The sequence below is a fragment of the Dermacentor albipictus genome, chromosome 1 (genome assembly GCF_038994185.2).
Source record: "Dermacentor albipictus isolate Rhodes 1998 colony chromosome 1, USDA_Dalb.pri_finalv2, whole genome shotgun sequence".
Classification (NCBI taxonomy): Eukaryota; Metazoa; Arthropoda; class Arachnida; order Ixodida; family Ixodidae; genus Dermacentor; species Dermacentor albipictus.
Genome location: NC_091821.1, coordinates 89,043,722 through 89,061,761, shown reverse-complemented (window position 1 = coordinate 89,061,761; position 18,040 = coordinate 89,043,722). Strand labels below are relative to the sequence as shown.

At 47.1% G+C, this 18,040-nt stretch overlaps 1 protein-coding gene across 1 annotated transcript in view; it reads right to left on the bottom strand.

The window, feature by feature from the left end:
- The window catches only part of LOC139057269 (phosrestin-2-like), a 789,714-nt gene that overhangs the window by 726,021 nt on the left and 45,653 nt on the right, over positions 1 to 18,040 (bottom strand). Inside the window, exon 2 of the mRNA XM_070535167.1 lies at positions 5,858 to 6,203. Within this exon, the coding sequence (XP_070391268.1) occupies positions 5,858 to 6,203 (346 nt within the window). The remainder of the gene's footprint in view (positions 1 to 5,857; positions 6,204 to 18,040) is intronic.

Below are 18,040 nucleotides of genomic sequence, written 5' to 3'. Positions count from 1 at the left end.
ATCATCCGAAGCAAAGATTGGCAGTACGTAGGTGTCTCAGTCAGGGTCAATGAGGTCGGGAGCATCGACAGGGTGGCGTGACAAGCAGTCTGCGTCTTGGTGCGATCGTCGAGACTTGTAGCGCAAATCAAACGAGTATTCTTGGAGCCGTCGTACCCAGAGGCGAGAGGTATAGGCATCGATACCCCGCACCTCCACCAAAGTGTGACGAAGGCGAGATGTAGGCGAAGGATATATTTACAAAATATTTACAAACCCCATCTTCGTCTACATCCCGCTGCCAAACCTCGCAGTCATCCATGCATCAATCGCTCCGTACCAATCTATATATATATATATATATATTACTTAATTACTTTTAATTAGTGAACTTTGTAATTATTGCTTGAATCGCAAACATATCCATTACAAAGTTGTTTGACACTTCTAATAACCTGCGAATTAAGCATTTGTTTAGTGCTCAGCTTTGCCTCGTTGGTTTTTCCGAGAAAACAACAAAAGCGCGCGAAACATCCAAAATACGAGATAGACACGCGCTCGCGCGCCGCTACTCCTGCCCTCCCAAGCGAATAGCCACGGATACACGACTTTACCAGCGGCCGCAGCTCGATACAGGGCTTCATGCTATGTGATGCTCGCGGCATCAAGAGAACACGCCGCTGACGTATTGATAAGCGTAGTGGAAGCCTTGTACGATACGGCGATAAGAGAATACAGCTGTATAACTTTCAAGGGTTGCTTGTAGGCGCTTGAGTAGCAGCGTGCGAGTGCGCATCTATTTCGTATTTCGCGCGCTTTTGTTTTTTCTTGGAAAAAACAACCAGGACCACTTCAGCACAAAATAAATGCTTGATTGGGAGGTTATTTAATGTGCCCTACAACATTGTAATTAATATGTTTGCGAGTCAAGCAATAATTAAAAAGTTCATGAATTAAAAGCAATTAACCAATTAATACTTCGTGATGAAAAAAATATTGACTGTAAGTTCGAACGACTGCCGCTACTCTGCAGTCGGCACGATTTCGCTAGAGCTCTTGGGTAAATTTCGGTCCACGTTATCTGGGACACCCTGAGTATGTATACGCATATATATATATATATATATTATAACGTTCTTTAGAGAGAGAGAAAACAAGGGTAGGAAAGGCAGAGAGGTCAACCAGAACAGCATCCGGTTTGCTACCCTACACTGGGGGGGGGAAAGGGGAATAGAAAGCGGAAGAAAGGGAGAGAGTTAACACTGAGTACGTGTGGGAGGGACACCAAACACAAGGACACTATAAACGGTCTGTTAAGCCCGTGCACTTCAAGTACTGCACTAGTGCACGAATCGCTTTTCGAGCCAGCGACGGGTGTGGCCACGGTCCGAGTATCTTTGACTCGGTGAAAGGTCTCGAGTCCAGTCTGATAACGTTCTTTAACGTGCAGTTAAATCTAAGTACACGGACGTTTTCGCATTTCGCCCCCATCGATATGCGGCCGCCGTGGCCGGGATTCAATCCCGCGACCTCGTGCTCAGCAGCCCAACACCATAGCCACTGAGCAACCACGGCGGGTAACGGTTATGTGAAGCGTTAGCAAAGCGTGTCCTAGTTTTCGGGCAATTTCGAAACCAGATCCATGGTACTTTCGTATAGGGTATGAGAACTCAATTATAGACCTTCGCACTCTACCGCATGAGAAGATCGGATTTCCATACATCACGGCTTTTTTCGTTTTCCCACTTGCATGATGAAGTCGGATATCTAACAAGCGTCCACAAATCCATCATGATTGCACACCCGCCGATTATTTGGAGCCTTCATCTGCGATTGTCGTTCGGAGAAGTAGTGAATGTTCTGTTGGTTTTGAATGGATCATTTGTTACGGCGATGCCGCTGCATCGTAAATAGGAGGTAGCGATTAAATTTGCACAACTAAATGAGGCGCAAATCGGTGTTGAACACATTACCATCCTTCATGTTGCTGGTGAGGTTACTTGTTTACGATGAACTTGGGACACACTGCCAAACTTTTGCTAAAATATGCGCTCTTCATTAGGTTTCTCCCTTTATTCTCGGGGCCACACGCAGACCCAGGCAAACTTGGACATAATAGAAATGACAAAAAAAAGGGGGGGGGGGAAGAAAGAAGACCGCTGTATCACAGTCACTAAGCAGCAATTGTGTGCCCGTATAATTGAGCTTGGCAACGTGCACTGGCCCGTGATGAGCTCACCTGTCTCTGTTGTAAGCGGCTGCACACGCGCGCAAGCGAATGAACTAATCGCGCAGGAATCGCTCGCGCACGATCTTGCTTCAGTTCACGGACCAGCGAGACCATAGCGGCACACGGTAAACACGCCAAGCATCCGGCGCGACGTGTTACGACCTCGCCGGCGACGCACGGCGTCAAGGCTCGCGCGTACGAAACCATACAGGTTGGGAGTAAAAATTGCCCGGCTTGTATAGTTCCCGAGCTGCAATTCTATTCTGTTGCCTAGAAGAGAGAACACCGGTCATATTCCATGGTAACTAGATGTGGTAAATAATCTCGGTAACCAGTATTTACGGTGACTATAATCCCCTCCCCGCAGCTTCCGTCCCCATGGCAGGATAAAAAAAAAGAAGCCTCTACTACATATTAATCAGCAGAGCAGTAGAGAGGATGAAATATGAGTTAATAGGTCGATATGCAAAAACTGCAGCACGCTCTGCCTGCGCAACCCTCACGCCGCGTTTTCAGCACTTCAGCTCCTCCAGTGAAGCTGCGTTGCTGCGCAGAGGCGGCCGCGCCTTCATTCGCAAACGCATGCTCGTGATCATCTGCGTCTTTGCTTTTGTTCATCCATTTTTAGAGCAGAAATTATAGAACCTCGGTGCGAACATGAATATTGGCCGAATGTGACAACTATGAGCCTACATTTCTGTTCCAGGCCCGTTGTGCGTATATATATATATATATATATATATATATATATATATATATATATATATATATATACACGGCGAACCAGTCAGACAACGGAAAATTAAAGTACAAACCGAAAAAGGAACGACACAAGGCGATACATAAAACAGATGAAATGCTCGGAACAAAGAGCAGCCAAATCGATGCGGATGGGAGTGAATCGCTTTGTCGGCACCGAGAGCCGGACTATGTTGTGATACACATATGTTGTAATACACGGAGCGCTAATTTCGTTGTTGAGTTATGAGTTACGCCTCTGGTTCCTCCAGCTGCTCCAGTGCACTTCTCGGTGAAAATGAACCGCCTTTGTTGCAACGTGTCGGGAGGGATAAAAGCCCGTTTGCAGTCACATCGCGTGATGGTTAACACTGAACTACATCGGTATATATATATATATATATATATATATATATATATATATAATCGGGAACAAAGTGGCAGCACGAACTAAACGCGCGCCGTTGCCTCCGGGCGTAGCTTTCTTTTCTTTTTTGCTTCTTGCATGTTCATTGATTTCTTTTCTTTGAGCCACGGAGTAAGAATTTTGATATGGTGTTATCTACGGTGCCTCGATTTCAGCGCCACCTCCATGGTATCGAGGCACCCTAGTGCTCCCTCGCGCTCAGCGCCATGTCACCGTGCACGGGCACTTTCGGGCTGAATAGGACATGGTAGACGTTAAGAAAAGAAAAAGGAAGAATAAAAAAGCCGCAGGGAATGAACAAAATTTGTCGGCAGTTTACGATACTACATGCAATATTTTAAAGGCGTGTTTAGATATAACGTCGAAAGTGTAATCACAAATAGCACTTCGGGCTGTTTATCCACTGTCCTGGAGAGATGGATTACCTTTCACGACATCGCAATCAATGCAAATGGCGAGATGAAAGAGTGGATGCAGTCGTGTCGGCGCAGCATGCACTTTCCTTAATGACTCGAGAAAACCTCCTACGCAACTTTCTTGTCGGGTAATAACTTTCCCTACAGTTCGGCGGCCCTGCACCGTGCGCAAGTACGCCGAAGTGGCTTCTCATGAGAGACGCCTTAATTTCACTTTCAGAGACTGCAGTGAGGACGCAATACTTACGATTTCTTTTATTCCACGGGTTGCTGTTCATGTTAAAGCGCAACAAAAGTGACTGGATCTTGAGAACGTAGCACATATTGTCATAAGCAATTACGAAAATCTTTCTGATATCTACATGTTTACCAATGATTACACCGATACGCACAATCCAGTATCGCTAAGGGCAATTCACGAGCACTTAACTATAGGCAAATAAGTTATGCGGAATGTATTGGCAACTCAAAACACGGTAACTTTGAACAAGTAAACCAGTAGTGTGATAATTAGCAACGTTTACAAAGTTCCATGAAAGTGAAAGTTGGCGTACACCCTTTCGTGTATCCTTTAGAAGGAAAGCCCTATAGATTTCCAGTGCTACCTCCAAGTAGCTTCGTGCTACTTTCAGGTGGACAGACAATTCCCTTTTTCACATGTCTAGTACAACTGCAGCGGGATATTCTTCTGTGGGCAGTGGAGTCTTTTTCACTAGACACCGCTGCACTTTAATGCAGTCAGCGCTATCCTGTGACCACTAAGTATGAATGAATCTGTTCTGGAGCCTCCTGCTCTAGCTTATAGGGGCTTCTGCCTGTTTCACATGCTCTGATATTGCATTGCGTTTTCCGTAGCTGCGATTCCTGTGATCGCATTGATATTCTGCGTGCATTAATGCACGAGGCTGCGATTTTCGCACTTGTGGGCACTTCCTGGAAGACTGAATTACCATTGGCACATGTCGTATTCAGTTCGCTTCGGTTAAATAAAAAAATCTCAAAACAATTCTCGTGAAACGTTTTTGCATCTTTGAACTCGTTACTCTATAAAAACCAAAACAAAAGAAAATAGTAGGCAAGCAGGCCACAGTGACGTGTCTGACGATCCGCATTGTTATTAGTTTCGTCTCCACGCCGCTCGTGCCATTTCGCAGAAGAGTTCAGCATCTCCGTAAATGGAAAAATCGCACGCCCGAAGGAGCCGACGGCACACTTGACGCACGTGCGCACACGAAATTGTGAAATCGCGAGCAAGATTTCATCGTACGAAGTAGGCTTTCGGCTGTAAGGAATCCATAAGCTCCTTGAAGACAAAAGTAGCACCTGCAATGTTCTTTTTTTTTTGCATGATCTAGAATGCATGCTCAACGTCATCTAGGTAACTCTATGACATGAGGGCACTATCGAAGGCTACGGACATGACACGGACGTTGAAGAAGTGTGCTAGATTCTGAAGAGGCAGACAGATCTTTTCAATACGCAATATATACCACTGCATCCTGTAAACCCACTGATAGGGGAAGACATTGATTCACAAGCCACTGTGAAAAACTGTGCGATCAAGCAAAGGATCAAGAAAGCTTATCAAAAGCCCTCGCTCTGCTTACGGTCCAACCACTTCGCTGTTATTTGACGGAAGCTTTCAATGCGTTAGTAAATGAAATTAAAGGGCAAATACAAGCGCGTGTCAATTAAACGTTGCATCGTGGATAAGTCAAAGGCGCAATGACTCCGTGGCGTTGCTCCGGAGTATTTGCACTGTTGACACGGACACGGATGAACGTGTAATAAGTAGAGCAACTGCGGTAATAAGACAAAAAGTAAACAGCGGATGGTATAGATTAGCGATGTCTAGGTCACTGTCTTTTCTAGAATGTCCCCTTATCCTTACTCTTTGAAGCTGAATGACCGTTTGTTCAAATTTTTTTTTTGCTTCTAGCTGTGTGTATATTTTCCCCCTCCCCCATCTTAGACGAACATAAAAAGATAACTAGTGTTTAAGAAATTTTGTATAGCTTTTTTTTTTCAATGTTGCGAATTGGCGGGAAATGGATGGCAGGTACTTACGTCTGGGGCCCAATGTCATCCTCATCGAAGTCCTCCAGCGGCGTGATAGTCTCGGCGCCAACCGTGTCCTCGCGTGACGTGCTCGCCGTTGCTGCGTCGGCAACCGCTGCGTCGGCATCCTTAGGAGGACCGGCCGGGCCGGCCGGGTCGGCCACGCCGTCGCGACCGTGGCCCGGCGGCGAGATCCCGCCTTGGGCCAGAATATCCAAGGCGCCGGCCACCGTCACGCGCACCGCTTCGTACGACGACCGCGCACCATGCGCTTCCGACGCGGCTGCCCCGGGGCCGCCGCTGCGATACACTGATGTTCCTTTGCGAGTCTTTTTTTTGTTGTTGTTGCCAAAGTCTACCACCGCTCAGACGCTCACGAACGATGTGAGGGGCAAGAAAGACGAGGTGAAGGAATTTTCACCCAATCGAGCAGGTTGACGGCCCACGGATGACTGTAACGTGCACGCTGAGTTGTCGCCTCTTGTGACCTTACACCCGCGTCGTCACGGCGACTCGTCGGGAGCAAAAGGCGCGAAGCACTCGACGGCGAAATAGGGAAGCGCTAACCACGCTGGGTGGGCTACTCCCCTGAAATGGTTCTTCGCGCAGAAGGTCCAATGCGCTGGAACAACGACGCTGTTGGACTTCTCAGTGGCTCGTGGCCGAACACCAAGCGTTTGCTCGCGCTCTGCCAAGTGGACGCACAAAAATCCGTGTCCGGTAGCTCAGTCTCACGAAGGACTCGATGTCCTTCCCGAAGGCCGCCTAAAGGATCGAATTGCCTTAAAATACCCCTGTGTTCTCTCTGAAGTCTGCCCCGTTGGCACCGCACGCCACTTGATTTTTCCGAAAGCAGTAGCACTTTAGTGAACAGTTGTCCAGCTCTAAGCTTACTTTACGAAGTATCGACGTTGTTAACTAGCCATATTTTGACAGCTGTTAATTGCCATCATGTTTCGCTGTACCTCAATAGAACTAACTGGTATCATTAATAACCTTGCTCAGTGTTGACGGAAACGTATGCTACCTCTTCTACTTGGTCATTTGAGAATGCTAGCAAATGAAGCATGCGGAATGATGTCACCAAGTCATGAAGATAAATGCACCTATCACAGCGAATTCGCGCTTTGATTTCATCAGAGGTGCTTTTTTGGCCTTGACATTCACGAGGAGAGCGCCGCAAAATTCTCAAGGCGCAGGCAAGTACAAAGTAAATTTAAAGGCAAAAGATTGTCGTGAGCGCCTGTCAGATTACCAGGAGATCGCGAAGATCACGTGTTGAACAACCGTCAGACGTCGAAGCCGTTGAGCCGGTACCAAACACTTTGTCGCCTCGGAACAGTCTGAGAAGCCCCTCGAAAGCGGGAAAACGGGCCTAGAGTCACGGATTTTGTGGAACACGCACTCGGGGATGGTGGCGGCGGCGACGGGCAACGGAAGCGCACCGCACAGCGAGAGTCACGGGCACGCTTGTCGCAACAGCACACCGCACGAAGTCGCCTAAGTACAAACACGCACAAGATCCAAAGTTCATTGACTATCCCGTTGGATGGCGTTGTCCGTACACCCAACAACACTTGTGCGAGCAGCGTCCAAATCTGGTGTCGATTCGAACTGTGGCCTAGAAAGCTCTGTTGGTGTCAGTGCCAGTTCCCCCTTATTCTTAAAGCTGTCAACTAGTCAGTTGATGGTGTTTCTTTTTAAGGGGGGAGTGCGAGAATTGCGAAGCAAAGTGAAGAGTAGCGTACACCGTGGCGAAACTTGCAGTGTGCCTCGTAAAGTGTAGTGCGCTTTCTGAGCCTTCGGCGTGACAACGGCACAAGTGAGGTCCGTCAACGACAGTGTTAGTTTTCTTTCTTGAGACTTTCAGTCTCAGCGAATTGCCGTTTTCTTCTTTCTCTTGGTCCCGATGGTGCTATTGTTGTACAAGCCGTGGTGGCGACTGTCTGTTCGTTCGGTTCAGAGACGTTCCTTCGATGCGAGAAAAGCGGAGACGTTTGGTGCTACCTCGCGTGGCCCACCTGCTGCTGTTGAACACACTCGCACCGACGGCGGCGCCGCACCGCAGAAGTGGCGAAACGTGCGTTGAAGGCAATAGCCGCGTGGCGGTGGGCGAAAATGGGATCGGAAACTCGGCGCGCGTGGCGTTGGATATCCGCACGCGCCGAGCGTAAGAAAAAAATAGCGTTGAACCGAGGTGCAAATACAACAAAAAGGAGGGACTTGTGGGGCGAAACAAGGTAAAACGATCCACTTGCGTTGGCAGTCGTTGTGTTCGAAGCGTCGTGGTGCTTCGCTCCGCGTCGTGTTATTCGAGTCCGCTCACCTGCTCGCCGGCGCGGTTGCGATCGCACTGAGCCCGCGGCTCGGTCGCACGCGGCCCTGGGGCAGAATCGGACGGGTCTCCGGCGCATGCGCACGTTGAGGAGAGCGAGGGGCACTTTGGAGGAAGAGGGGAGGCAGGGGGAGCACTTCCCTCGCATGCGTGTCCTCCTTGTCGGTGACGTCTCCCCTTCCTCCCGCAGAACGACAGGTTTACTTGCCTGCGACGAGGAGTTGTTCGCTTGGCCTTTCTTCTTTTTTCTTTTCGTCTCTCACTGTCCGCCAAATGGGGCCTTTTCTCGTTGTGCTCTTTGTTTCTATATCACTTCTCGGGGACTGCTATAGTTGTTGCCCTCCAGCCCAGGCAACGTTCTCGGCCTGAAAAAAGTGAAAAAGTGACGCGAACACGAGTCCATATTCTTCTGTGAGAGCTCGTGAAATTAAAACAAGAAGAAAAATCCGTAAAGCACGGCTTCTCGTTAGACTCGCCCAGTACGGCTGGAGAAACGGGCCATGATTTATTCAAAGGCCGAACCAGGGGACCACTTTCTTTTTTTTAGACAGATGCTGTCGGAGTAAAGTGCCAATTTGTTTCGCGTTGTGGAATCGTTGCAATATTGATGAAAAGCGCGTAAACTTTTAAAGTTTACGCTTCCCGAATGCACCGCTGATACATTCTGAGAAGTTGAACCAGCACCTGCGAGGAGCAAACGTAAACACGTGCTAAGGGAAGTCGTCAGTGTCTAAGGCATTGGAAGGTCCTCGTAACTTGCGTCTGTAATGAGGAATGTCAGGAGTGCGTACTGACACCAGTCACTAATCAGTGAGGCCCTACTCTCTCGCCACAGTAATTGAGAGATAAACGTTCGATCGCGCACAAGTGAAATCTGCATCGAACAATGGGAACACAACGGTAAAAAATGCAGGAGTATCGTTAGTGAGCCAAATATAGGGTCATAGAAGTTTCAGTCACACTAAAACGGCCCTTACATAAATGAGAATACCAGTTTTTGTAACGCTGGATTTATTTTAAATGAAGATTCCATTTGTCTGCAGCAATAGGCAAACACAAAGGGCTCGTATCTTCGCTAAGGGCGTGCGCCCTTGTGTGTGTGTGCGTATGTGCGCACGCGTACATTTGTGTGCGTGGGTCTGTGTGTGGGCGACTCTTTGTGGGTGACTGTGTAGGTGTGTGTGTATGTATGTATGTATGTATGTATATATGTATGTATGTATGTATGTATGTATGTATGTATGTATGTATGTATGTATGTATGTATGTATGTATGTATGTATGTATGTATGTATGTATGTATGCATGTATGTATGTATGTATGTATGCATGTATGTATGCATGTATGTATGTATGTATGTATGTATGTATGTATGTATGTATGTATGTATGTATGTATGTATGTATGTATGTATGTATGTATGTATGTATGTATGTATGTATGTATGTATGTATGTATGTATGTATGTATGTATGTATGTATGTATGCATGTATGTATGTATGTATGTGTGTGTGTGTGTGTGTGCGCGAGAGTTTGTGTGGGACTGGGGGTGTGTACGTGTGTGTGGGTGTTTGTATGTGGGTGCGTGCGTATGTGTGTGGTTGGGTGCGTGCGTGTGGGTGTGTGTGTGTGGGGGGGGGGGCGTATGTCTGTGTGTGGGTGTGCCTTTGGGTGGGAGTGTGTGTGTCCGTTGCCTACAAAGTATTTACTAAGGTAATCGCAAATAGAATCAGGAACGCTTAAGACTGCTGCTAACCAAGGGCCCATGCTGGATTTCGTAAAAGCTACTCAACAATAGACCTCATTCACACTATCAATCAGGTGATAGAGACACCTGCGGAATATAACAAACCCTTATATATAGCTTTCATTGATTACGAGAAAGCGTTTGATTCAGTCGAAACGTCAGCAGTCATGGAATCATTGCGGAATCAGGGTGTAGACGAGCCGTTAGTAAAAATACTGAAAGATATATATAGCGGCTCCACAGACACCATAGTCTTCCATGAATAAAGCAATAAAATCCCAATAAAGAAAGGCGTCAGGCAGGGAGATACGATCTCTCCAATGTTATTGACAGCGTGTTTACAGGAGGTATTCAGAGACCTGTATTGAGAAGAATTGGGGAAAGGAGTTAACGGAGAATACCTTAGTAACTTGCGATTCGCTGATGATATTGCCTTGTTTAGTAACTTAGGGGACCTACTGCAATGCATGCTCACTGACCTGGAGAGGCAAAGCAGAAAGGTGGGTGTAAAAAAAAAGGTGGGGTAGCGAGGCACTGGAAGTGGTAAGGGAATACATCTACTTAGGGCAGATAGTGACCACTGATCCGGGTCATGAGACTGAAATAATCAAAAGAATAAGAATGGGCAGGGGTGCGTTCGGCAGGCATTCTCAGATCATGAACAGCAGGTTGCCATTATCCCTCAAGAGAAAAGCGTATAATAGCTGTGTCCTACCAGTACTCACCGATGGGGTAGGAACGTGGAGGCTTACGAAAACGGTTCTACTTAAATTGAAGACGACACAACGAGCTATGGAAAGAAGAATGATGGGTATAACGTTAAGGGATAAGAAGAGAGCAGATTGGGTGAGGGAACAAACGAGAGTAATTGACACCTTAGATGAATTCAAGAAAAAGAAATGGGCATGGGCAGGGCATGTAATGAGGAGGGAAGATAACCGATGGTCATTTAGGGTTACTGACTGCATTCCAAGAGAAAGGAAGCGTAGCAAGGGGTGGCAGAAAGTTAGGCTGGCGGATGAGATTAAGAAGTTTGCAGGGACAACATGGCCACAATTAGCACATGACCGGTGTAGCTGGAGAAGTATGGGAGAGGCTTTTGCCCTGCAGTGGGCGTAGCCAGGATGATGATGATGATGATGGTGGTGGTGTGAGTGTGTGTGTGGGTGTGTGTGTGTGCATGTGCGCGCGTGCATGTGTATCTGTGTGTATGTGGGTGGGTGTGCGTGTGTGCGTGCATGTGCGCGCATGCGTGTGTGCGTGTGTGTATGTGGGTGTGTGTGCGGGAGGAGGTGCGCTTCCGCCCCAGTGCAAGCTCTTACAGCCTAATTACACCCACAAAAAACAAGGAAAAGAAAATAAAAGAAACGTAGACAACTCTCTATCTACATTTTCTCTCTTGTTTTATTATTTCCTGTGTGTTTTGCGCAATTCTTCGCTGAAACCCTGCAATGGATTCGCAATTTCAACTGGACTAAATTAGTACCTCGTTTTCCTTCTTCGCTTTCCTCTGCATCTTTCTGTCTCCCCTTGCCTCTATTTCCTAGTATGGAGTATCAAACCGTATGTTTACCCGTCGTGGCCGCGTACTGGCTTCAGCGTTGCGCTCTAAACCCGAAGGCGCGGGATCGAATGCCGGTCGCGGCAGCTGCATTTCGATGGGGGCGAAGTGCAAAAATGCGGGTGCATCGTGCATTGGGTGCACGTTAAATAAATACAGCTGGGCAGAATTATTCCGAAGTCCCTCCATAAACATACCCTGGATTTTGCACATATTACACCAGAATTTAATTTAATTTAAATGAAATGTTTGTCTTCCGTTTAACCTCCCTGCCGTTCGCCTTCTCATTTCTTTTTCTATCTCTGTCTACGAGTCTCAAAATTTTCCAGTTGCGCGTGAAATATTTCTTTTCTTTTAGAGAGAGGGAGAGAGAGAGACTTCTGGGCGCTCGAGATATTTAATTTAGAAAATGGTCATTTTATTTGTCTTTTCACATTCACAACCGTCATTGCACGGTGAATATTCCAGGCGGTCTTGGCTGGAACGTTCATTTTGATTCATTAGCTCTTTGCAAGGCAGAAGAGAACACCAAGAGCCCGCACTATAATTTCTTAGCGCAAGGATGCGTTCCATTCAGCGACGACGGCCGGTTATTAACCATCTTGTTTTTGTCGAAGTTTTGAAGAAGTTCCCAAGTTTGAAATAACTGGCACGAAAATTGAAGTTAGAAAAAAAATTCAAGTTAACCGAGCCTGATTTTAAGTAGACTCTTTGGGCGAAATATGCTGCATCCTTCGGGCCATGGTCAACTGTTTTCGAACGAAGCGCAACATTTGTCTGCTTTTCTTTTGTGACGTCTGTCTGTTATGTCAACTGAAGTGCTCTAAAAGAAAAATTGAAAGCCGTCCTTAGAAAGTGGTGGTAGTTGGAGCTAATTAACAGTGAAACGTAAAGTTCATGAAGCCCGGTGACATCTACGTTGCCCCTATATGATCCGCTGTGTTGCTAGAAAGTGATGGCAGCGTGTCAAAGCAGAAATATTGCTTTATTTTTCAAATTTTCTTGTTTCACCTGTTTTCAAAACGGAAATAATGTCCTTCAGTATTTCCAAGGTGTAGCATATATTGCTTCATTTCTTTTTAAGGGAGCTTTGTGCCCGTATACCGTGTTCATATAGGCGACTTCTTCGGTGTCGTTATGTCCACAAAACTGTATGAAATATATGCGTTGTTTTTACATTCATGACGCGTTTACTTGTGCATGTTTTCAATACTTTGCCATAGGAAAATCAGTGCATGCGTGGTATAGCGATATTGAAAAAAGAAAGGAAGGAAAATATACACGCAAATGTCTCCTTTCATAACTGTCTGTGATCGTAAGCGTCGAAAGGAGAAATATAAACGCAAGCTCAGCTATTTGATATCGCCTGTTTGTGTGGCAATGCCTTTACCATCGTGAACGGCGGAAACGTGTAAACACATGGTGGAATCAAAGAAAGAGCTCTGGACTTTTCACTACGATCGTTTTCCAAACAGCGGCCGGATAGACTAGATAGAGGCACGCGCTGAGATGGAAAACGGTAAACCCAACACTCTTCTCTGGGATAAGAGTCTCGCCGTGTTTTCAGGGAGTTGAAAAGCACTATATTCCTAATGCACTGTAAATGTATTTTATTAGGCTTTTCTGGTCCGAAAGGCACTCCCCTCGTCTTCATTTTTTCCCAGTCTTTTTGCGGCTGACGATGCTTGCCGTTTTTATTCCAGATTTTCACCGTGTACAGCGCTATAAAAGAGGACAGATCGGTTTCGTTCAAGTAAGAGCAGAAACCTTCTGCGGTGGATCTCATCATGTGCCCATAATAGACTTCCAGGAATACTTATTTACAGTTGACCTAGTTTTATCATCACGGACGAAGTTGCTATGAGCTTTTTACTTTCCCCTGTCCTACCATCAGGCAAATCAAAGATGCAATAAACTGACCTTAGAGCAAAGCCCAGAAACGACAATATCATGACCAATACTGCTCTGTAGCGCTATATGGACTAACAATTGGACCACACTCGTGTTGTTGCTTCTTTCTCACTAAGACTACACTTACTGAAACTTTGCTTTAGCTCTTTGTCATTCGCCACTTTGGACTGCGAAGAGAACATGCAGCATTTATTGTGACACTTTCCTAGGTTTCAATAACAAGCTCTCTCCAACGCATTGCGACGATTGGACGTTCGGCCACTGTGCTTCCAGGAGCTACTCGAGCACTGCCCCCATCACCTCGTCACTCCACAAGTGAACGCACTTTTTTGCTTTCTTGAGGGCGACTGGCCTGCGCTAACGCCTTTGACGGCGTCGCACCGTCTACGCGGGTGCACGAATTCCCCGCGTCTTCCCGTTCTATCTCGTCTCGCATTTCTATTCCCGTTTTTCCTTCCCCATCGTAAGGTAGCCAACCAGACGCTTTACCATTCTTTTTCTTTCTCCTCCTCTTAGCCGCACAAAGTACACGTCAAGCCAATAAGCTACTTTTCGGAGAGTTAGATATTGTGCCTCAAACCTGAGCACGTAGAACCCGACACAGATGACTTATGGCGATGCTCCGCACAATATCATGTGTTCATCTCAACACCTCTTCAAGGGGCCCCGTTTCTCTCCTCTTCAAGTACTAGCGAAGCTAAACTGAATTGCGGGATTTAATCTCCTGACACTGGACAGTGGGTTTCAGAGACGCCGTAGTGGAAGGCTCCGGAATAATGTCGACCACTTTGGTCTCGTTAACGTGCACCAGTTACTGCCGTTGCCTTCAGGCTCATATTACAGCTATTCACAAGCACATTTAATTTTTTTGTCTGTACCATTTTGACAAAATGACTTGCACATCGCGCTGCGACTGACAGAGCACGTTGAGTTCCAACTTTATATAGAGTTTTAAAAAAAGAAACGTTCTTGTCTCGAGTCCACATTCCTGTTTTTTTCTTTTCTTTTTCCTTTTCTGCAAGGTAGAGAAGAGAACCTGACGCACAATGCCACCCACTTCGTCAAACAAATGAGCACGACTAATGGCTTGCACCTTCAACAACCATCGAATCCGGAATGAAAAATAGGTTGCATGACATACTCATTCTTATACGTAAACAAAGTCTTGTACACCAAACTACGTCTCATTGAACTGACTGCACATAAATATGCTACAAATTTTAATAGATGTACTTAAACAAACTGCAGTAGTACGTAATGTCCGTCTGAAGTCAGGCAGTGCCTGTTTTTGAATGGGCAAAGTGTCCAGTCTGTCCTATTGCAAAAGCCCTGTTGTGTTTCTTGAAGGCGACTGGACTCTAAGAGCGCTTGCGACTGTAAGCGAATATTCTTCTGGAAGTGTGTGCGCTATTATTGCCTCTTTATTATGTTTCTGATCTTTCCTTCTTTATTCTTCCGCCTTCCGGCATTTCAGGCCCTTTTGTGCTTTCTGAGAACTACTGACTTGTGCGAGTGCCTTTGACTGTTTGGCTGTTCCTGCCTGTCTTTCTACTCCATCTCTCTCGTTTTCTTCCTTCTTTCTATTCCCTTTCTCCCTTCCCTCAGCGCAGGGTAGCCAACCGGACTCTTGACTGGTTAACATCTATGCATTCCTCTTATGTCTCTCCTTTCTTCCGCTCCCTATATGTAGGGTAACGAACCGGACATGTCCTTGGTTCACCTTCCCATCTTTTTCTCTTCGTTTTTCTCTATCTCTTTTTCTTAATCCCCGCGTAGTGCAACAAACAAGACACTCGTCTGGTTGACCTCTGCACCTTTTTTCTCTTTTGCTTTCTCTCACTGCGTTTGCAAGGTGGCGATTACATTTCGGTAATTAGATTTTAACCTACATTGGTCAAGGATCTCGCTTCACAGTCGTATATTTTCAAACCTTATGCGAGTACCCACAATAGCGTACGCATGCACTTGCAGCAGGAAATGTTTTAGAAAAATGCCGTTGTGACATAAAAGCCTCACAAGAATCTTCAGGAGGCCAAGGTTGGGGCGGACGCATTCACTCGATAAATAACGATGTAAAATCGGCAACGCCAGCATGGTGCCTAACTTGGAAGCTTACCCACCACGGTGGCTTGGCGGCTATGGTGTAGCGCTGCCAAGCACGAGATCGTGGGATCAAATCCCGACCGCAGCAGCCACATTTCGATGGGGGCAAAATAGGAAGACGCCCATGTCCCGTGCATTGGGGGCATGTTGAAGATCCCCTGGTGGTGAAAATTAATCCGGAGTCCCCAATACGACGCGCTTCATAAGGAAATCGTGGTTTTGGCACGTGAAACCCCAGAATTCAATTAACTTAGCTGCTGTCATGCTGTCGGTGGCATAAGGCTGAACTTATCGCTCAAAAATGGCATCAAGCGAAACTCGACAAGGCGCGTGAGGTAATCGCTTGTTCCACACCATCTGCCGCAGCATGTACGCTTCACGACGAACTTAAACCGATGGCAACACCGCTTATATTTCTTCATTTCCTCCGAAATTAACATTGCAGAGCTTTGCGCCTCCGAGTATCACTAAAAGCTTAAGCGGCATTTCGCCAGTGGGAATCAATTCTATCCTTATCTGGCCACACCAGAAACATTGCAGCATCCTCGCGAGACAAAACCGTTCTCTTAAGCGGTGGTATATAGGTAGCGTGCTTTATCACTTCTTGGTCAGATTCATTCGTCGAAGCAGCTTAGATCAATAAATACCGGAGAGAATTCATAGCCTCACTGTTTGTCCTGCCAATCTCGTAAGAAGATGTCGCGCTCTCTCCGCCTTTGAGTGCGCTGCTCACGTCTACGAGCGGCAAAGCATATATACTAACAACCTGGATACAGCGTGGCTTGACATCGAACGACACCCATAAGCCGCTTTTTTTCTGCACGCGTGCCTAACAAGAGGACGAGGACATGGAGTGTCCCCATGAGGTCGCTGTCGCCAGGCGACGTGGAACAGATTCTCTCCACGCACAAGTGTTTGGGCACTTCTACGAGGGAAGAATCAACCTTCATCCAACAACATGGCACGTACGCACGCACATACAAATAGAGACAGTCGCTACGTATGGCGCCACATAAATGGACGCGCGTCTTCCTAAACAGGAATAACTATTGCACGCGGGGCAAGAACGAGTGCCCTAATGCCCCGATATTTTCTCGTGCGCAGAGAACAGGCAGCTGTAGTTGAGCGCGGCTTACGCTCCGCTCCACTCAGATTTCATGCGCTAAGGCACTGCAGGGAAGTGGGTTGATTGCTCATCTGATAAGCGCATGTTGCCGACGTGCGAGCGACGTGCTAGCAGCTCGGCTGCAAAAGGACCGAGAATCCAAGTAGACGCGCTCACACGCTCCGCTCAATCGGCTGTGTAAGCGGAGCGAGGGAAGCGATCTTCCGCTGCCGGCGTGGGCGTTGGGCGCAAGCGCACTCGCTTGCCGCTGAGCGGTTTTGCGAAAATTGTCTGCACATGCCGGTCGGAGCGGAGCGGTCTAAAACACTCTAATAGCTCCCAGAAAAACATTATCGCCGTACACTCTTAAAACGGTTGCACCCTTTGGGGTGTATATTTGTCCCACAACGATAATCGTCATCTGCCTTGCTTGCGTTTCCTTTCCTGAAAACTCGGCGCTCGCTACTTTCCTGTCGAGAATGCTGCGTCACACTGATAACGCGCATGCCGTTCGTGACTGGGAAGTACCAGGCTCGCAGCGTTAAAGAAAGGAAACGCGGGCAACACGGATGACGATTATCGTTGTGGGACAAGATACGCCCCAAAGGGTGTAAATTTTTCTAAGACTGTATACAGTAAAAGCTCGTTAATTCGAACCGCAAGGGGAAGCCGCTTCAGTTCGAATTAACGAAAGTTCGAACTAACGAAAGTGAAGGAAAGCAACAGTACACTGCGAGTTGGAAGCAGTAGGGCATGTGAGAAATTTGGCGTGTCAGAAAGTGATCAAGTCGAAGCTCTGGGTCCGACTGTGCCACACCACCGATGTCCACCAGAAACGAACGTTAGCCGAGGCTTAACACCATCACAATGAATCGCGACAGCCGATACCTCCTAAGCTGAAAACAGAGGTGCACAACTGATGAAGACTGCCGAGACAAAGACGCTGAACGCGTGAAGGTGGCGAAATCCCAGATTCGTTGGTTCTTGATTGCAAGCGCAGCTGCGACGTACTTGATTCGCTGTGTTTTGGCACTTGCCGTGCCATCTCCGCACAACATTAGCAGCTGTACAAGATTTGCAAAGCCTCCGAGATTCGCAAGGGGCAAGAAGTCTCGGAGGTTACGTAGAACAGAGAGGCGGCAACCGCCGCTGCCTTTTGGCTGACCCCGCGTCGGTTAGATTTTTTTCCGATTTTGCCTTCTCTTGCCGTTCTCTCCGTTTCGGAGGCAATACAGCCTTGTGTGTAGGCAGTAGGCGCGTTTCTCTGGCCGTGTGCCAGGCGAGCGTAGTTCGAATTATCCGTGAGGGAACCTTCTCGCGTTCGAATTAACGAACTTTTTTATACATAGACTTCTGTGGAGCTTGGCCGGACCAAATCGTACAGTTCGAATTATCCATAAATTCGAATTATTGAAGTTCGAATTACCG